At 53.3% G+C, this 20411-nt stretch overlaps 1 protein-coding gene across 2 annotated transcripts; it reads left to right on the forward strand.

The window, feature by feature from the left end:
- The first annotated feature begins 762 nt into the window (after positions 1-762).
- Positions 763-20174, forward strand: PHLDB3 (pleckstrin homology like domain family B member 3). Of its 2 annotated transcripts, none has more exons than XM_025850000.2 (16): positions 763-906; positions 1395-1771; positions 2376-2558; positions 2801-2896; positions 4369-4497; positions 4749-4910; positions 5709-5819; positions 5982-6065; positions 6444-6554; positions 13342-13441; positions 13591-13681; positions 13747-13855; positions 14001-14057; positions 17799-18018; positions 18637-18722; positions 19749-20174. In XM_025850000.2, exons 2-16 carry the CDS (start codon positions 1520-1522, stop codon positions 19881-19883), a joined length of 1926 nt encoding a protein of 641 aa, XP_025705785.1. In that variant the 5' UTR covers positions 763-906; positions 1395-1519; the 3' UTR covers positions 19884-20174. The 2 variants fall into 2 exon arrangements, with proteins under 2 accessions (XP_025705785.1, XP_025705786.1); XM_025850001.2 differs by having other exon boundaries at positions 764-906; positions 13768-13855.
- The last annotated feature ends 237 nt before the right edge of the window (positions 20175-20411 follow it).

A 20411-nucleotide genomic window follows, 5' to 3' on the forward strand; every position in this document is an offset into this window, starting at 1 on the left:
TATCAGTGGTGACTATTATTGTTACTATCATTTGGGATGATCTTCCAGGCACTTCCTGGCTGCACCAGAGTGACAGTGTGCCCAATGGTTAAGAAAGTGGACTTTCCAGAGAACAAATCCAGCCTTGAGATTAACAACATGTCTAGACTTCCGGGCACATTTATCCCCCTCAGCCTCAGTTTCCCCACTTATAAAATGGAGATGGTAATCCCTTTCTCATTAGGCTATGGTAAGGATGAAATTAACGTGTGTCAAGTGTTTAGCACAGCTCATGACATCCAATAATCCTGTCTCACATGCCAGTTATTTTCCTGTTTTTGCCCCGAGAGGAAAGGGTCTGGCTTAGACCTTTAACCTCTGCCCTCCACCCCATAGCAGAGTGGGGCGTGGGGGGGGGGCACACTTCCACTGTCTCTGGGCGGGTCTCTGACTCAACCCAGGGCACCCCCTCCCCTTGCCCAGCTCCCCAAACCGGTCGGAGCCCTTCTAAAGGGCTCATTAGAGGGAGAGGCCCCTATCTCCATTCCCCCCTTCCTTTCAGGATCCCCGGGGTTGGGGCATTAGGGAGACGCTTATACATAGGTGACGAAGACGCCTAGCCCTCCAGGGGGCAGGAACGGGGCGGGAACTGGAGGCAGAGTGAGGGGTCGCGATGCTGGCTTTTCCGAGGGTGGGGCCGGTGGGGCCGGGATGGCCGGATGCCGTAGCCGCGGGCGGGGCAAACTGGTCGCTCCCTCCTCCCTCGGAGAGCTGTTGGACCTGTTGTCCCCCCCCTCCACTTCCGGGCTGCTGGGGAGGGGGACAGAGTAGCTTCTCTCTCCTCCCTCTTCCCTAGCTACCTGTCCCACAGACAGAAAAGGCAGCGCCGAGAGCGCTGAGCGACCAAGCACGCCGAAGCCTGAGCCGGTGAGGGGGCCGGGGCTGCGGGGGAGGAAGGAGCTGAAGACGGCCTTCTGGGCTCCCAGGAGTGGAGGGAGGCTGGAGTTTGGGAATCTAGCCCCGGGACGAGCAGAGGACGCAGACTCTTGGTTTGCTCAGGGAGGGAAAGTAGGAGCCCCGACTCCTGGTTTTCTGAGTGAGACGGCATGGACGCTGCTCCCCCCTACAGTAGTGTCGGAGCCAAGTCTACCAACCTCGGGAAAGGAGGGAGTCCCGGAGAAGGAGATGGGGTCGCTGTAGGGTGCTCCAAGGGATTGTGGGGGGTTGCTGGGAGGGTATAAGGCTCGACACCTGGGTAGGAGGGAGAGGCCAGTAGGGGGCGTGCGAAGACCCCCCCAACTCAAATTCCGGTCCGGCCTTCGGGGGTGTGGCGCCCTGGGAGCCATCGAACTCCGCCCCTAGAAACTCCAGGCCACGCCCCCTGGAGCGCTCAGTTCCAGGCTTTGATCTCTTAGGCCCCGCCCCTGGAGCGCGTTCCGAGCGCCGGAGTCCTCTGGAGCCTCCTGGGTCGCATCCTCACGCTGCCAGGCCACGCCCCCGGAACTCGGGCCCGCCCACTCCGCTGGAGCACCAAGCGGCCATGGGGACGCCGAGCGGCCGGGACGAGGGGTGCCAGCCGCCTCCGGTCCCGGAGGGCGACGCGGAGGTCCCGCCCCAAGGGGCTGCGCAGCCCCAGGTGCACCCCGAGGACCCCCACGAGCCGGAGGCTCCCGAGGCCCCGGAGGAGCCCCAGGGAGTGAAGGAGCTTCCGAGCGGCCGAGGAGCTGAGCAGCAGGCTGAGGAAGAGGAAGAAGTGGAAGAAGGCAGCAGCACGGAGAGCAGCCGCGACGCGGTGAGGGACCTGGAGGGCGAAGGAGGGGCCACGGGGGGCCCAGACAGACAGACGCTAGCGGGTGACAGAGCCACAGAGGGACAGGTATAGAGAGACCAGATAGAGACCTGGACACAGGGAGACCGAGAGACAAGGGAACCAAAGAGACAGAGACACAAAAAGACCAGAGACAGAGCCTCGGAGAGATGGGGATAGAGACACGGACAGAAACCCAGAAACAAAGGACAGAGATGCGCAGAAGGGAAATACTCTGAAAGCGAGAGAGACCTAGCGATTCAGAGATAGAGACAGATCCTGAGTCGGAGAGACAAAACCCAGAGAAACGGGGGAAAGACTCAGAGCGACCCGGGGAGAGGGAGAGAGATCCGGGTCTACCCAGAACCTGGGTAGCGAAACAGGGACCTTCCTTGAGTCGGCTACGTGCGCCTCCTGCCCGGCCCGGGGGGCTCCCGCACCTGCACCCTCCCCCACTTGAATAAACGGGCATGGCGACTGACTGGGGCTGATCAGACCCCCAGACCCGAGAATGGGGTGGGGAACGGACCTGCCTGAAGACGGCGGTGGCGAGGCCTCTCCTCTTGAACACGCCCCTCTCCGACCTCAGGGGGAGGCTCCGCCCCCAGCACAGACCCCGGCCACGCCCCCCGCATCCACCCAGCCTGGGGAGGGGGTGCGAGGGGCGGCGCGGCGGCTTCGAGAACAGCAGCTGGAGGCACTGACCCGCGTGGCCCTGATGGAGCAGCGGGTGAAGGAGCTACAGCGCCAGAGGAAGGAGCTGAGGATCGAGGTGAGGCTGCGGCCCTCGTGGGCAGTCTGGACCCCAGCTCAAGGGGAGCCCTCCAGGCCAGGCTCCCGGGCCTTGCCTCCAGCGGGATCCCACCCTTAGGCCTCCAGCCCTATCCTCCCTCCCTCCGAATCCAGGACCCCAGACTCCCAGGCACCCCACTTGGACCCAGGCGTCCGAGTGCCCAGCCTCCTCCTTCCTCGGACCCGGACCTCCGGGCCCCAGCCCGTACCTTCTCCCCACAGATGGAGGTGGAAGTGGCCCTTCTGCGGGGCGAGCTGGCTGGGGAGCGGGTGGCTGCCCGGCGCGAGGAGGAGCAGCTCCGGGAGCTGCTGGGACAGGTCAGTTTCTCCTGGGCAATCTTCACCGTCAGTTTCCTTGTCATCGGACCGAATTCCTGGTGGTGCTCCTGGGACCTGAGCCCCAGGGTTGTCCCCAAATGGGGATCCTTGGGCTGCGGGAGTGAGGGGTGGGCAGATGCTTCTTGTTTTCCTTCTCCCTCCCCCACCATGGTTCTGGGACCTCTTCCCTTGGTCCTCTCTCTTGGCTCTTTAACTGTCATCTTGTGAAAAACAGACGAACAGAATAGTCAGTCGGGTGGCTCCGTGGTGTGCTCACCAGCTTCAGCAGTAATCAGTCTTCCGTTCTTGTTTCATATCCCCCAGTTTGCTTCCCTCTCCCCCCGTCTTAAAAGCCAGTGCCAGACATGATATTGTCTGTAAACTCTTTAACAACCTGTTCACTCTTCAGGTCTGATAAGGAAACAGGGATGGTGTTTTTTAAAACGGGGTCTTGGGGTGCCTGGGCGGCTCAGTCGTTAAGTGTCTGCCTTCAGCTTGGGTCCTGATGGTCCTGGGGTCGAGCCCCACATCCGGCTCCCTGCTCAGCGGGGAGTCCGCTTCTCCCTCTCCCACTCCACTCCTTCTGTTCCCTCTCTTGCTGTCTCTATCTCTGTCAAATAAATAAAATATTTAAAAATAATAATAATAAAAATAAAAGCAGGGGCCGAACTCTACACACCTCCCTCTCTCTCACCCCCAAACCTGTGGTCAGTCAACATGTCCCGTCTTTTCTGCTCCCTGAACCTCTGCCTCTCGTCCTTCCAGTGCCCCAGGATAAGGGCTCCTCAGCCAGGCTGGCCCAACCAGACAGGAGCTGCGCCAAGCCTGCCTTTCTCTGTCACCTCCCTCTGTGCTCCTCATCTCTACCCTCTGACCAGAGTTTACCCCCGAAACTTCCTGTGCTTTTCAACTGTGCGTTTGGGCTGCACTGTTCCCTCAGCCCAAAGTGCCCTTCCAGCTCCCTCTAGCTTGCGGGTCTAAATGTTCCCTGATTTTTGAGGCTTATCTTAAAATCCTCCCGTCCAGGAAGATGCTCTCCAGTCTCGGTTCCTGTAGTCTCTGTTTCACTGCCCTGATCGTCCCAGCCTGTACAAGAGTGAACTAGCAGGGGCGCCTGGGTGGCTCAGTCAGTTAAATGTCTGCCTTGGGCTCAGGTCATGATCCCAGGGCCCTGGGATCGAGCCCCACATCGGGCTCCCTGCTCAGCAGGGAGCCTCCTTCCTCCTCTCCCTTTGCTGCTTCCCCTGCTCATGCTCAGGCTCTCGCTCTCTCTCTAATAAATAAATCTTAAAAAAAAAGAAAGAAAGAAAGAAAGAAAGTGAACCAGACAGACAGGGTCCCTGCAGTCTTGGAGCCGGCACCCAGGCAGGGTTCTGAGACCCAGCTAGCCTGGCCTCCGCTGGACTCTGTGTCTCTTCCTGTGTCCAGACTGGACTGGACTGAGAAGGCTGAGGGCCTGGCTGCTCTTTTAGGAACAGAGGCGGCTGAGCCAGGAGCGGGATCGAGTGGAGGGTCTTCGCCAAAGACTCCAGGAGGCCCAGAGACAGCTCGACTCCCAGCCGGAGGACCAGCGCGAGCGGCTCCTGCAGGGAGTACAGGAGGTGAGGGTCCTCCAGATCCTCTCCGGGACCTGGTATCCAGGCTGCTCTTTCCTCAGGCCCCAGATGTCCAGACCCTCAGGCCCCTGTTCCCTCACCTAGGAGTTCAGGCCCCAGCCTTATAACTCCCAGGACTTGGGAGTCTAGGTCTTCAAGCCCCTCTTCTTCCTTGCCCAGGACTCCTGGCCCCAGCCCACTTACCCCACGCCCCGCTCCAGGATCCAGGCCTCCAGTGTTTGCATTCCCACCCCCAGATGAGGGAACAGCTGGATATGGCCCAGCGTGCCTACGAGGACCTCGAGTTCCAGCAGCTGGAGCAGGAGAGCCGGCAGGAGGAGGAGGACCAGGACAGCCCTGGGGCCCGGGCGCTGGACCCCAAGGTCCAGGAACTCCAGGCCAGTGTGGCGCAGCACAGGGTGAGTCGGGCGGGGCTCGCCCTCCCTCTCTCCCTCCCTCCCTCCCTTGCCGCTGCCCTCTGACTCCTCCATTACCCCCTCTGGCCCTTTCTCTCATCCTTTCCCACCTGCCTCACCCTCTTCAGAAGAGTAACAACAATGATTGATGTTTATTGAGCATTTACTATGTGCCAGTCATGATCCTAAATGTTTCATGAGTCCTTACTCATCAAATCTTTACAAGAATCTGGGCAGGCCAATCTGACTTCCCCCCCCCGCCCCCCCACTTTATAATGAAGAAACTGAAGGTCAAGGTGCTCAAGTAACCTTTTCCAAGGTTGCTCAGTTTGTCCAGGGCGGAGCTGGGATCTGCACCTACTCGGTTCGGATGCCGGGCTCCTTTCTCCACCTCCATTTCTGGATCTTCTCCCTGTCACTCTCTCTTTTCCCTTCTGTCTGCACTTTGTCTCCTTGCTCACATCTTCCTCTTGGGGACTGTCTTGGTCCTTTTTTTTTTTCATCTGTTCTAGTTGGTCTCTCTGTCCCTTTCCCTTTCTGTTCTCCGCAACTCTCTCTGGGTCTGTCCATCAGCTCCTCCACCACCCCCCGCAAGCCACCCCAGGTGTCTTCCCGATCCCCAAAAGGGAAGAGGGCGCCAGGGAACTTAACTCCCCACCCACTCATGGGCACCCAGGTCCTGGGGATCTCTGTTACGGGGTGCAGCAAACCCCAGGCTCTCGAGGAGGACTTGGCTCTATGGGAGCCAGCTGGGAGCCCTGGGACAGCTGAGTAACCAGGGCTCTGGGCCGTGCCCTGCAGCGCCGGATCCAGGTCTTAGAGGAGCAGCTGAAGTCGCTCGGGGGGCAGATGGCAGCTGAGAGCAGGGGGTTGAGCCGGAAGAAGGACGAGGCTCTTCAGGCCCTGACACAGGTGAGTTCTCCTGGGAGACCTGTCCGACTGTCCTCACATATCTCTGGGGCAATCCATCGCCACTCTGCACCCCAAGATGCCTGCCGGCACCAGGGAAGGCTGCCGGGACGGCCCATTCTGAGTCTGTGATGTGCTAGCTGGTGATAACTTGCTCTGCCTTAGGAGCGGAGCCGCCTGCTCAAGCTTAATTGCCTCCAGGGAACCCCGGGTGGAGACTTCTCTGAGTCCAACCAGGCCCTCACTAAGGTATGGGGACTTCATGCACCTGTCAGCCCCTCCGCCCTCCGACCCAGAAGTCCATCCCCCAGCCTCTTCCTCCTCCCTCTGGAGTCCAGGCCCACAGACCCCTTTTCCCTTGGGATCCACAGTTCTCAGCCCCTAAACCCTTTTACCTTTGGGACCCAGGAGTTTGGGCCCCCAGCCCCTCCCCCTCAGTGAACCTGTGGTCTCGCCCACAGTCCTTGCTCCCCTAAGACCACAGTCCAGCTCCCTTGTGACCTGGAGCCTTTGTTTTTCCATCTGAGAAATGGGCCGACACTGGAGACGAGGACCAGAGCTCCCGGGAACAGGTGGGCCCTCTGTGATCCTTCCAGCTCCTGTTAACCTTCAACCCCTCTCCTGAAGCTCCTGTTCACCCAGAAGACAGACCGCCAGCTGCTGGTGCTCCAGGACCCCGCCACCCACACTGCCTCTACCACTTCCTCCTGCCTCTTCTCGGTCCACAGCTCCCTGCAGGTACCTTGGCTCCCCCGCACCACTGTCTCGATGTCACTCACATCTCCAGAACTTGCCCTGTGGCTTTCTCCGCCCTGGGGGCCTGGGGGAGAGGGAAGGATGAACGAGGGCTATTTTGATTTTTATTAGGCTCAAGCTTTACTTACTGATTTTCTTTCTTCTGCCTAACACCCCACCACTCCCCTGGCAGAATGGGACTGGGTGCACCCAGCAGTAAATTTGAAAAGCAGCCAAACAGGGCGTGTTTAGGATACGAAGGCCCCCTCTCTCCACCCCACGGGCCCACAACCCCCATCCCCAGCATGGCTACTTGTTTCTTTGGTACCCCTCCTTCCAGATCTCCTTGAGACTGGGGCGGGGGGGGGTCCCCACTTATTAACGGGTTACAACAATCATTGTTACTAACTCTTTAAACTGAAACAGAAGTAAGAGAGTGTCAGAGCCTGTGCAGGAGGCAGGGGGTGAATATTAGGTGAAGTTTTGTTTCAGTTTGTGTGGATGCTTGGTAAACACTTAGAAATTGGTAGCTGTTTTGTTTTTTTGTTTTTTTTTTAAGATCTTATTTATTTATTTGAGAGAGAGAGAGACGGAGATAGGGAGAGAGAACAGGAGTGGGGAGGAGAGGGAGAAGCAGGCTCCCCACTGAGCAGGGAACCCGATGTGGGACTCGATCCCAGGACCCTGAGTCATGGCCTGAGCCGAAGGCAGATGCTTAACCGACTGAGGCACCCAGGCACCCCAGAATTGGTAGCTCTGATGCAAACTTTTTTTCAGAAATGTGTAGATAAGCTATTCATTGGCTTTGATTTTCTAATTAACGCTCTATCATGGAGACTGTTTTGTATTGATCCATTTAGAGCTGCCTGGTCATTTTTAATGACTCTCATGGTAACACTATAAACAGGAAGAATATGACACCTGATATTTGTTGAGTCCTTAGAGTGTGCCAGGCACTGTTTTAAGTGACTCACACAGATTCGCTCAGTTGGTCTTTGCAACGATACTACCAGCTAGATTCTTGCGTCCATTTTATAGGTAAAGAAACAGAGGCAGAGAGGTGAAGGTATTTAAATAGCTAGAATACAGTGGGGCTGGGATTTGAACTAGGCACTGGTTTCAGTACTGTAACCGCTCCAGGCTCCCGGTGTGGTGGGGGTTGCACAGGAGTCTCCACTGGGCACTGACCCAGCCCTCCCTCTGCCAAAATGGGGATTCAAGGCTTTTGTAGTTTCAGCAATGGTGTTATGAACACCCGTGTGTGCATGTGTCCTTTTTCGTATACCTAATAATTATTACTAACGTATGGTCTGATGTCATTATATACCATGTAAAATATTACTAGAATATGTACTATATATTATTTCTTATTTATTAATTAATGTTAACCAATATTAATAACGATCATGATTTTGGAGAGCTTAAGGTAGGCCAGGGTCGGCTCTAAGCCATTTTATCATTTTTTTTTTTAAGATTTTATTTATTTATTTGTCAGAGAGAGTAGAGAGCGAGCACAAGCAGGGGGAGCGGCAGGCAGAGGGAGAAGCAGGCTCCCCGCTGAGCAGGGAGCCCCACGAGGGACTCGATCCCAGGACCCCGGGATCATGACCTGAGCCACCCAGGCATCTCCCATTTTATCATTTTGAAGCATGGAGTTGCTATTATTTGGACGTGAGAAGCAGCCATATGTTGGCAGTGTGACGTGGTTCAACCTCCTATCTGTATCATGAAATCTATCTATAAAATGAAAATATTCCATTCTTTGCTCCGAGGAACCCCCCAAGGTAGATCCCACTGTTGTGTGTAAAGGGTTTGCAGACTTCCCGTCTGGGAAATTCACTTTCCAGCTGGTTGCCCTAGGAGCCTGATAAAGGTGAAGGGTCAGCTGCATTGCCAGGCAACATGACTTACGATAAATATGACCCTTAGAAGTAAATTGCCGACCTATGAATACTTGCCGGGAAGCCGCATCCATTCCTATGGAGTTGTTACCTGACTTATTGGCTCCCGCGGACCCTGTGTCCACAGCTGGGGATCCCGTACCCACCTGGCACCTGGGTGCCACCTCGGGGGCCGATCCGGACACTCTCCTGGGTGCTTTGCACCAGGCCACTCATTTAATCTTTGCATCAGCCACGCAGGGTGGTGGGACTAGTCACTCCCGAGTCACAGTCCCAGGAAGTGGCAGAGCTAGGTCTGGGCCAAGTCTGCCTGTTTTCCACGACCAGTGCCTTCCAGGAGGCCAGGGGGTCACAGGAATCCTTCAGAGTCCGGGTGGGCAGTGCCGCTGGCCCCAGCTCGGAGGGCACAGGAAGAACGCAGGGGGGATTTATGTACGTGGCCAGGTGAACACATACCAGTGGATGCTGAGTGTGTGAATTAACAAATGACTCCCCCTGGCTCCTTCTCTCTCTCTCTCTATCTCTCTCTCTCTCTCTCTCTCTCTCTCTCTCTCTCTCTCTCCCTCCCTCCCTCTCTCCCCCCCTCCCTCTCCCTCCCTCTCTCCCTCCAAGTCCCATCAAGGCTCAAACTCCACCCCTTCTTTCCAGGATCAGGTGTTGCCCGAGCGAGTGTACAGACCCTGCTTGGGTTCAAATACCTGTTCTGCTGCTTCCTAGCTGGCTGAACTGAGATGCGTCTCTTTGCCTCAGTTTACTTAGCTGCCAAATGGGAATAATAACAGCGCCCACTGGTTGATGGCTATGGTGCTTAGCATGGTGCCTGGCACATAGGAGGTGTTTAGTGAATGTTCTGCCCTTACTCTGGTTATCATTACAATTATCAGGGTTATTATAATTATTAGTGCCCTTCTGCTACCCACTTCCACCCTCATCTCTGATTTTGTGACCCTAGACCAGCCTCTTTCCTGAATGTCTCCATCTTACTTTTTGTCTCCCAGAAGTCTCTTCCCCACACAACAGCCAGAATGATCCTGACCCCTCCTACTTCAATCCTCCCCCACCTAATGCTGTCAGTGGTCCCCCGAGCCTCCTCACCTCAGCGAGCGGGTCCCTGCATGATCAGGCCCCTGCCCACCTCTCACCACTGTCCCCCACATACGCTCTGCTTTAGCTGCAGGAGCCCTGACCTGCCAACGTTCCCTATTTGCTCCTGCCTCAGGGCCTTTGCATTTGCTGATCCTTCTACCTGGAACACTGTTCCCCTCAATCTTCCCTGGCCCACTCTCATTCTTTGGGCCTTAGGGTCAGTGTCCAGAAGGCTGTCCCTAGTCTTCCAGTTGGAATCTGATCCTCTCCTAGGACACCTGATTCTCTTTGCTCACAGCTGTTTCTGATGATACAGTTATTTGTACGATGGCTTATTCAGTTCCTACAACATGAGCGCCATGCAGACGTTTCCTCTCCCAGGCATCTCAGGTCTCAAGCTAGGACGTGCTGGGGATAGCGGTTGAAGCAAGGAAAGAGTGAAGAGGCCCAGGGGCTCGGGACTCGGTGTCCTCCCTGCAGAGGGAAGTGAAACTTTGCCGACTCCCCAGGCTTCTAGAAGCTTCGGCGGCTCTGCAGGGTGCCAGGTATGCCGTGAGGCACGGCATGAACACTTGACAAATCCTGGCTGTTACTATTTTGTCCAACTTTTTTTTTATTAAAGATAACACGCTTATAGAAAGTCACGTGGAACACACGCCCAGCTTAATTATTACATGGGAACATTCTGGAGCTGCCAGCTATGTCAGGAGGCAGTACTGACAGCCACTCCAGAAACACACCACATGCCCCTGAACGATGACCCCACCCGCCTCCCAGGGGAGGACCACTGGCCTGACGTTCCTAGCAATCTCTTCCTTACATTTCTTCAAAGTTCAATCCATTCAGCGTCTGTCCCTAAACACGATAGTTTACTCTTTTTTTTTTTTTTGGTGGCAGTATATTTTAAGTCTTTATAGACTTCCCCTCTGTTTTCTTTTTTTGTCCCCCTTGCAACTTACTTGGTGAAGAAACCAGATGGCTGTCCTGTAGAGTTTCCCAGGCAGGGTTCGCTAATTGCGTCATGGGGGTCATTGTCACCTCTCTGCCTCTTCGTATTTCCCAGGAAGTTTGCTGCGGGGGCCCGAGCAGAGGCAGGGTCAGCATTTTGCAAACCTCGATGGGGGCGGTGTGCCTGTTTCTCTTTCTCTGGCATGGGTTCCTTCATCTGTTGGTCTAAGGAGAGGTTCTCGAGTGGTAAAATTCCAATCTGTTATTCCTCCTTGGGGCGCCTGGGTGGCTCAGTCAGTTAAGCGTCTGCCTTTCTGCTCAGATCATGATCCCAGGGTCCTGGGATCGAGCCCTGCATCGGGCTCCCTGCTCAGCGGGAGGCCTGCTTCTCCCTCTGCCCCTCTACTTCTCTACCCCACTTGTGCTCTCTCTCTCTCTCTCAAATAAATAAATAAAATCTGTTATTCCTCCTCATCTATTCATTGAAACATTCCCATAGAGAGAGACTTGCCTTCCTGGGTAACCAGGGGTATGTTTTTTGTACAAAATGCAGGACACATGCTTGCTGGTTTCACTTTATTCACCTGTCTTCAAAATAAAAGAGTTGCTTCGGTTGCATCCTTTCCAAGGTAACCAATTCGATTTTTCCTTTACTGTTGTCAACTCACAGATTAAATATATTTGATGAGTTGTGATCTATAGCAGTGAGTATCCTTATTGGTGCTCAAATTATGCAAGGTATTATTTTTATTATTTATTCTTTTTTTATTATCTTTTAAGTAATCTCTACACCCAACATGGGACTTGAACTCACAACCGTAAGATCAAGAGTCGCACGTTCTTCCCACTGAGCTGTCTACATGCCCCATTTCTATTCTTTGTTATCCATGCAGAGTTGGGTTTTTTTTCTTTTTAAAAGTCAGTTTTATTTCTTTCTATATTACTCTCAAATAAGAGTATTATTATAAATTATAACTTACTCTCAAATTTTCATCTTTGGTAACTTTTTATTTTAAAATAATGTAAGACTTACAGAAAAATTGCAGAAATAGTAGAAAGAATACTTGTATATGTGGATTTCAGATTCTGTAATTAACATTTTACCACACTGGACATTTGCTTTATTACACTCTCTCTGTACATAAACATACACACACACACACACACGCACACAGACACACACACACACAGACATTTTATTATTCTCTCAAAGCGTGATTTCCCCTTACCCCTAAATACGTCTCCATTTATTACCCAAGGTCAAGGCCGCTCTCTTACATAACCACACTGCAGTGATCAAATTCAGGAAACTAACGTTGAGATAATATTATTGAAATAACCAGATCTTATTCATATTTTGTCAGCTGTGCCCCTATTGTTTTTTTTTTAAGACTTTTTATTTATTTATTTGAGAGAGACAGAGAGAGCACGAGAGGGGGGAGGGTCAGAGGAAGAAGCAGACTCCCTGCGGAGCAGGGAGCCCGATGCTGGACTCCGTCCCGGGACTCCGGGATCATGACCTGAGCCGAAGGCGGTCGCTCAACCGACTGAGCCACCCAGGCGTCCTATTATTTTTTTACAAAGATTTTATTTATTTATTTGAGAGAGAGCATGAGAGGGGGGAGGGTCAGAGGGAGAAGCAGACTCCCCGCTGAGCAGGGAGCCCGATGCGGGACTCGGTCCTGGGACTCCCAGTTCATGACCTGAGCCGAAGGCGGTCGCTCAACCAACTGAGCCACCCAGGCGCCCCTGGGCCCCTATTGTTTTTTCTAGCAAAAACAAACTAAAACAAAGCCCCTGTTTTTTTTTTCTGGCCCAGGAGAACAGGATGCATTTGGTTGTCAGGTTTATTTTTTTAAAAAGCCAACATTCCCCTCATTCCAAGTTGGAGGGTATGGCAGGATATTCAGAGAGATGACACTTCCCTCGTTGTCTCCATCCACTGTGTTCACCTTCTGGGGGCAGCCCCGGGTTACCGGTTTCTCGAGTCTTCTCGGAGCTATCCAGTGCTTATACAGTCTGTCGTGAATACACTTTTGTCATCTTTTTATGCAGAGCTAGAATATTCTTCATGCTGCTGTGCACTTGATTTTATCTTGGAGATTATTCTCTGTCTGGATAGAGAGAGCATCCTTCTCTTACTCGCCGGAGAGCCTTCTGGGCTGTGGACGATGACCGGTTTATATACTCCGCCTCCCTCTGATGGGCGCTTAGGTCGTTCTCTGGCCTTTGCAGGGCATCACCTCAAACTCAAGTCATTTTGTACATGGATGAGTGTCGTCCATAGGATATAGTCCTAGAAGTGGAGTTGGGGCTCAAATGTTTCGGCATTTGCCATTTTAAAAATACAGAAAGCCAAAGTGGCCACTGTGAAAGTTATTCCAGTGGAAACCTCCCCCTCCCCCAGCATTGTGGGGAGAGCCAACGTGGTAGGCTTTTTTTTTTTTTTTAAGTTTTATCGAGATATAATTGACCTACACTACACTTCACTCGTTTGAAGTGTACAATTCAGTGGGTTTTTGTATATTCACGGAGTGGTGCAGCTGTCCTCACACTCCATTTTAGAGCATATTCATCACGCCCAGAAGAACCCTGCATCCTCCAGCTGTCCCCGCTCAACCCCCCTCCTCCCCCCGAGCCCTGGCAACCACTCATCTCCTTCCTGTCTCTGGGGCTGCCCATTCTGCACATTGCCCTGCGCGGGCCTGTGTGCCTAGCTGCTTTCACCCAGCATCGTGTTTACAGTAGCTTTCTGATCTGAGCCAAGGAACCGCTGGGTTTTCCTTGGCAGCCCTCCGACTGGCAGTCGAGATTGAGCCCCTTCTCCCATATGCATGGGCCTTGTGTGTTTTCAGGGCTCCATCGGCCTCCAGAGGACTGGAAGCCTGCCCCGGAAGAGGGGAGAGAGAGCAAGCCAGAGGGGCTCCCCCCGACCTCTGTCCCTCCACTACACTGGTGAGGGTCCCTCCCAGTCCTGCGGACCTCCTTCCCCATCACCGCCCTTCCTGTAGCAGGGATGGAGGAATCCGGGTGCCTGTGGGTAGAGGCGGAGGGGCTTGGACAAGGGAGAATCCTGCCCCCTAGCCCCAGCCCTTCTTCCCCAGGACCCCTCGAGGCCTCGGCCCTCCCACCAGCCTCAGGAGACTCTGGAAGACACCCGCTCTATCAGCTGCTGAACAGTGGCCCTGGGAATAGGTGAGATGTCGGGGAGGGAGAAGGTGGGGACGTAGGAAGAGGCTGGGCCACTGTAACCCGCCCAGGTCTCTGTTCCCTCCTCCCAGCTGTGGGGCCCTCCATCCAGACATTGCCCGCATGGAGCGGCTCCTGCAGCAGGCTGTGGCAGAGAGGGAGCGACTGCTCAAGGCCAGGGTGAGACCCCAGGCCCTCCTCACGGTCGGGAGCCCCTACTCCAGCCCCCCTCCTCCCTCAGACCCGGGAACCCAGTACGTTTTTCCCTTCTCCCCACTTCTTATTGCTTAGCATCCTCATCGACTCCTTCATCCTCACCCCACAGGAAGGGATGAGAAGAAGCAAAGAAGGTTCCTCAGGCCCTGCGGTACCTGCCATCATGGTCAGTCCGCCCCTGCCCTCAGCCCCACCTCCCTGGTCTGTTTCTGCCCCGGTCTCTGCTCTTTCTTCTCTCAGCCTCTCCTCTCCTCCAAAAGAAAAGTGTCTGGGGCTTGGCCGGGGGCGTGGGGGGTGACTAAAAAGGCCTGGTTTCTGTTCCCATTATGGTTATCTATACCCATGGCAGGTGCTCGGGTAATATGCTCTACTTTTCTGTGCCTCAGTTTCCCCTTCTATAAATGGGTGATAAAGTCAGCAGTTACTGTAAAATGAGGGCAATGATACGCTGGTTTCAATTCAAATTTGATTCAGAATCACTTAAAACATTTAAAAATTTGATTCTTTTAAAAATCTTCATTATACAAATATTCAAGCGTATGCAGAGGTAGAATAGATGGGTAAGCCCCCGTGTACCCACCACGCAGCTTCAATGATTACGTCTTTTTTTTTTTTTTTTAAGATTTTTATTTATTTTTAGTAATCTCTGTACCCACCGTGGGGCTCAAACTCACGAACCCAAGAACAAGAGTCACAGAGTCGCACGTACCCTCTACCAACTGAGCCAGCTGGGCTCTCCAGTGATTATCAGTCTCAAATCTTGTCTTAGTTGCCAACTTTGTTGTACTGATCCCTCACCTACTTCCCATGCTGCACTGGAATATTTTAAAGCAAAATCCAGATATTGTATCATTTCTTCCATACCTCACTGTGTATCTCCGATAGATAAGTTTTCTGTTTAACGAAACAAAAATGCCATTGCCATACTTTAGGAGATGATTAATAATTCTGTTACATCCTAATATGTGATCCACATTCACATCTCCCTAATTGTCTCTGAAATGTCTTTTTATGGTTGGCTATTTGAATCTGGATCCAAGAAAGTACACATAATGCATTTAAAATGTCTTCTAAATCTCTGAGATGAAGCGTCCTCCCTCCCTACTTTAAAAAAAAAAAATGCCATTTATTTGTGGGGAAAAATATTGAGTCATTTATCCTGCAGAGTTTTGCACATTCTGGATTTAGCTGACAGCTCCTTATTAAAATTTTATTTTTACCCCTGCTAATAGCATGAATACATTTTTGTTATAACAAATGCTATTGAATTTGGGGAAGTGAGGGTCTCCCTGTTGTACCTCAGGAGGCACAAGTGTTTCCTCTTGTTGAAAAGGCTTCAGATCTTTTTTTTTTTAAAGATTTTATTTATTTTATTAGAGAGAGAGAGAGTACGAAAGGGGGGAGTGGCAGAGGGAGAAGCAGGCTACCCGCTGAGCAGGGAGCCCGATGTGGGGCTCCATCCCAGGACCCTGGGATCATGACCTGAGCCGAAGGCAGACGCTTAACCGACTGAGCCACCCAGGCAACCCCCTTCGAGTCTTTTTGAATACTTTTCCACATACACTGATCAAATCCTTTTTTGTGAATTCATTTTTCCCATAAGCCAGCACATTGTTCTCAGTCTGCTTTTTGTTTTCTCAACCATCTGTCCTTTCCTTATTATTATTATTATTTTAATATTTCCTTTATTGAGTGCCTACTGTGTGGCAGGCCCAGGGTCACAACCCAAATAACAATCCCTGCCCTGGGGGAAGCCGGCATTTAGAGGCAGATGGACAGAAAAAGCAGCTTCAGTAAGTGAAATTTTAAGTAGCCTGTCAGGTGCTGATAAGCAGCAGGGAGTAAAATAAAGCAGGCAGGGCAGTGGAGCCTTCCGGGCTGCCAGGCATAAGCTCTACCTCATTAAAAATGAAGCGCTCCTGCTTTGGAGCATCATTTATTAAACAGCCCCCTGCTCTGTCCGCCCCCGCCCCCGCCCCCGCCTCCGTCTCCGTTTCACCCCAAGCTGCTTTCTTGTGCGCACGCGCAAGTGTTTCTCTGGGATTCGCACCTAGAAGCGCAGTCGCGGGATTGGAGAACCTGACCTCGAGCTCGTCCTTGAAAACAGTCCTGTGAGGAGGGTACTGTGATAGCCCCCGAATTTCAGTGATGGGGAAACAGGCTCCGAGAGGGGCAGGGGTTCCGTGGGGGTGACATGGTGGGCGACGGTGGAGTCGAGAGTCCCGAGCCCACTGGCTCTCCTGGATTGAAGCCCCCGTTCTGCCATGTCCTACCTGGGTGACCTTGGTGAGCCACTTCCTCTCTAGAAGCCTCAGTTGCCTCATCTGGCAAATGGGGACAAGAGATAGGGGTTTTTTTGTTTGTTTGTTTTTTGTTTCTGGAGAGGAAAGTGTCCTCTGTGATCACTGTGATCACTTGGCACAGTGCCCGACAGGGAGTGGGGCCTTTCATACACATTGGTGATCCTTAGTGTAACTTTTAATTTGGCCACAGGACCCATAGAAGATTCCAGGCCCCAGCGGGTGCCCTTTTAACTGCTAACTGCTCCTTCCCCTCCTATGCATCTCCCCTCCGCCTGGCTCTTCCCATCTCCATCCAGTGAGTCTCGTCTGTTTCTCGTCCTTCCTTGCCCTGGCCTCGCCTCTGTTTTCTCAGCCCTTGATACCCGAGGTGTGGTCCCTGGACCAGCAGCTTTGGTGGCCCGGGAGCTTGTTGGACCTGCAGAACCTCCCCCAACCCCTGACTGAACCCGAGGCTGCATTTTAACAAAATCCCTCATGGGTCTGCCTATCCGCTCAAGTCTGAGGCACACTGCTCTGAGCCTCAGTGTGACCATGGGGATCATTACCGTTCTTTGCAGGGATCAGAACAGGTGCAGTCAGGCTGGGCCTCATACACACTGGACACTTTCATTGCCTTGGTTCTCCCCTTTCTGGCCTGAGATGACACTCTGCTGGCGAGTCCTGGCTCGGTCAGCTCTCGCTATGTAACTTGGGCCTAGTGACTTAACCTCTCTGAGTCTTGCTTTCCACATCTGTAAAATGGGAGTAATGATGTACATACCTCCCCTCACCCACACTTTTTTTTTTAACTTACCTCCCAAGAGAGTTTGAGAGGGCAGAGGGATTATACCTATAAAGTGCTTAGCACAGGAAATAATCACTGATTTCATCACAACAAGAATAACAACAACAGTAATGGAAACCACTCTCATGTAGGGATCACTTACTTGGTCCCTGTTTCACAGTATATGAGGGTCCCACTGGGCTCCCTCACTTTTCTGCCATACCTCTTGTGCTTCAGGGTGAGCTCTGGGGGCAGGAAGACCTGGGTTTGGGTTTCAGCTCTACCCCCTAGAAGCTCTGGGTGACCTTGGGTGGATCATTTTACCTTCTTCCCTTTTTTTTTTTTTTTTTTAGATTTTACTTATTTATTTGACAGAGAGAGAGAGAGATCACAAGTAGGCAGACAGGCAGGCAGAGGGAGAGGGAGAAGCAGGCTCCCTGCCGAGCAGGGAGCTCAATGTGGGGCTCGATCCCAGGACCCTGGGATCATGACCTGAGCCAAAGGCAGAAGCTTAACAACTGAGCCACCCAGGCACCCCTCATTTTACCTTCTTGTACCTCAGTTTGCTCATCTGTAAAATGGGGCTCCCAGTAGCCCTGTCCCAGGGGCAATCATGGGGAGTCAAATTGTTGCTGCTAGTAAGACGGGGGCACGGTGTCCTAGTCACTGAGTGGAACTGCCAGAATCATTCTTACGATTGGCATTGTTTATATGGCTGGTTAAAGGCTGCGGCCGGCCCTCCAGGGAAGCAGGAGAGCAGGACCCCCCCACCCCCCGGGCTGCTGGACCACCCCCTCCCTGACGCTTTGATGTCAGCTGCCCCCTTCTCTTCTCTCCCCAGGCCCCGCCCACGCCCCCACCCCGCCCCCCAAGCCCTCGGGTCTTGGATCTCCGGCAGCACCTGGAACGCTGGGGCCACAGTCCCGAAAGCTGCCCGCACCTAAGGGTGTCAGGAGGCTGCTGCCGCGGAACCTTGGTGAAGATGGGTGGCCGCATAAAGACCTGGAAGAAGCGGTGGTTCTGCTTCGACCGCCAGGCCCGCCGTCTGGCCTACTATGCCGGTAAGCCCGGCCTGGCCACCTGGGACCTTGGGCCCCCAGGACCCTGGAAGTGGCCCCTCCGGAGGCCTTCCCCACCAGACACCTAAGAGACCCGGCCCCCTGCCCCCTTCTCGCTCAGGCCCACGAGTCTGGATCCCCAGCCCTGTTAGCGACCCAGAATCCAAATCCCCAGCCCTCCTCGGTGACATGGGTAACACTTTCGTACAATTCTGGCTCCCCAAACCCCGTTTTTTCCTAAGATACCTGGAAGGAATATGAACCGGCATTGTCCTCGCCCTCCCTGCACCCTCAACAGCCAGGAGTCCAGGCCCCTCACCCTTCTTCTCCCGGGCAGTCAGTGATTCAGAACCTCTCCTGAGTCTCTTTTCTTCTCCAGGACCAAGGCACTCAGGGACCTAGGATTCCAGCTCCCCAGACCCCATTCCCCAGTCTTGTCCAGTCTCCCTTCCAACCTCAACATTCACTCACCTCCCAACCAGGGTATCTTAGGGACCTCCAGACCCTGCCACCATTCCCTCACCCCAACACCAGTCTCAGGACTTGGGTCTAGCGACCCCTGCCCAGATACAGAGATGCACACCTCTCACTAGCTGTCTCCCCCTCATCTCCCTCCATTAGACAAGGAAGAGACCAAGCTCAAAGGCGTCATCTACTTCCAGGCCATCGAGGAAGTCTATTACGACCACTTACGCTGTGCCTTCAAGGTGAAGCCCCCGCTTGGTGCCCCCCCTGCCTTTCTGGTCAGAGCCCCCTGCAGTCAGACCCTAGCTTGCCCCTGGGTAGACCGCACCATCAGGGTCCTCCATCCAGCCCAGAAGGAGCCCACCGGGTCATTTCACTGCAGCGACCACAAATTAAGAGCTCAGTCCCTGGCTCGCAGCCACTGTTAACTTTTCTTGGAGCAAAAGATCGAGAGCAAAAATTTGGCAAGCTCTGAAGCCAAGCTGGGAATAAATGGATGAAGACGTCAGGGTAAGGATGGAGGCAGCCTGGGTAAGGATGGAGGAGCATCTAGAAGAGGTGATCGTTTCTCAGCCTCTGCCCATAGTTGCCAAATGGGAATGGGCCACACGGTGTTACTTCATATTCTTTTGCCCTAAGGAACTCAGAAATTTGAAATTTGTACAAGTGCAGTGCCAGAAATCTAAATGTTGGCAACTGGTACGGTATTTAGAAAGCTCTGGGGAGCAACCGACTATGGCCTTTTAGAGCTTAGGTTGGAATCCCAGCTGTGGGACATCAGTAAAGTGACTTCCTTTAGCCAGCCTTCACTTTCTCACCTGCAAAATGGGCACAGTGTAACCCATTTTCTCAGACTTGAGAAGGTTAACAGAAAGTAATGAATGGGTCTAAGGGATTTACTCAGTTCAGGGTTGGCAAGTAGCTACTTAATAAATGGAATGTAAATATTTGCTTTCTCCAGTTACAAACCAGGGGGACCTAGATTTGGGGGGATGTGAATGCTTATATTTCTAATATAGAAGGTAGGCTAGAAAGGGGACATGGGTCTTCCTTCTAGATTCCTCCTGCTCCCCAAATCGTAAGCCCCCAAATGTTAATTCATTTAATCTTCATAACCCAATGAGGTAGCATTATTTAGGAAGGCAGATGGGGAAACTGATTCAGAGAGTCTAAGTAACTTGTCCAATGCCATACAGCACATAAGTAGCAAGGCTGGGATTCGAACTCGTATGTTCTCTTAACCACCTTCATTCTGCTGCTTAACCCAGAGCCCCAACCCTCGCCTGACGTTCTGCGTGAAAACCTACGAACGCCTATTCTACATGGTGGCGCCCAGCCCGGAGGCCATGCGTATTTGGATGGACGTCATTGTGACAGCTGCTGATGAGAATCACGCCCCCTGAGGGGCCCCGCCCTCTTGGGGGGGGGTGTCCCGGCAAGGCTCCGCCCCCGCCGCGCCACCCGAGGCCCCGCCCGCTGCGGGAAGGGCTGGGTCCGCCCTTTTAGAACTTCGGGAATCCTGCAGGTGCCGCGGCTTGGCGGGCCTGAGCCGTGGTGTTTTGGGCTGCAGGTGCCTTCCTGCGACGGGAAGCCAGCCCTTGGGGCCCTGCCCCGGGCAGGAGGAAGATTGCAGGGGCGGGAAGGAACTATTTATTGGTGCTCCTGCAATACTGAATTAAACATGGAGGAAGACAGTTGTTGCTGCTGTGTATTTCTGGCACAGGCGTCCCAGGGCCCCTTAGCCCCTAGGCAGGACATCCGAGTTATAGGTATCTCTGAGAGCCAAGCGTCCCACAGCCCGCTCTCCTCTCTTTAGGAATGGAGGCTTCAACATTAAGGTCAAGGCTCAGAGAGGGAGGTGGGGAAGCATGCGTCCTTAATCTTTTGGCAATTTTGTTTTTTTAGTTTGTGCCCTCCCCCCCCCCCGCTTC

Source organism: Callorhinus ursinus, unplaced genomic scaffold (assembly GCF_003265705.2).
Source record: "Callorhinus ursinus isolate GAN/ISIS: 27379988/994484 unplaced genomic scaffold, GSC_fseal_2.0 scaffold71, whole genome shotgun sequence".
NCBI lineage: Eukaryota > Metazoa > Chordata > Mammalia > Carnivora > Otariidae > Callorhinus > Callorhinus ursinus.

Excerpts from the sequence above, each read along its gene's own strand:
- PHLDB3 (XM_025850000.2), top strand. The coding sequence starts at position 1,520 with ATGGGGACGCCGAGCGGCCGGGACGAGGGGTGCCAGCCGCCTCCGGTC. Across the intron at positions 6,066-6,443 it reads CCAACCAGGCCCTCACTAAG|CTCCTGTTCACCCAGAAGAC; the intron begins GTATGGGGACTT and ends CCTCTCCTGAAG. Across the intron at positions 13,682-13,746 it reads AACAGTGGCCCTGGGAATAG|GTCTCTGTTCCCTCCTCCCA; the intron begins GTGAGATGTCGG and ends TAACCCGCCCAG.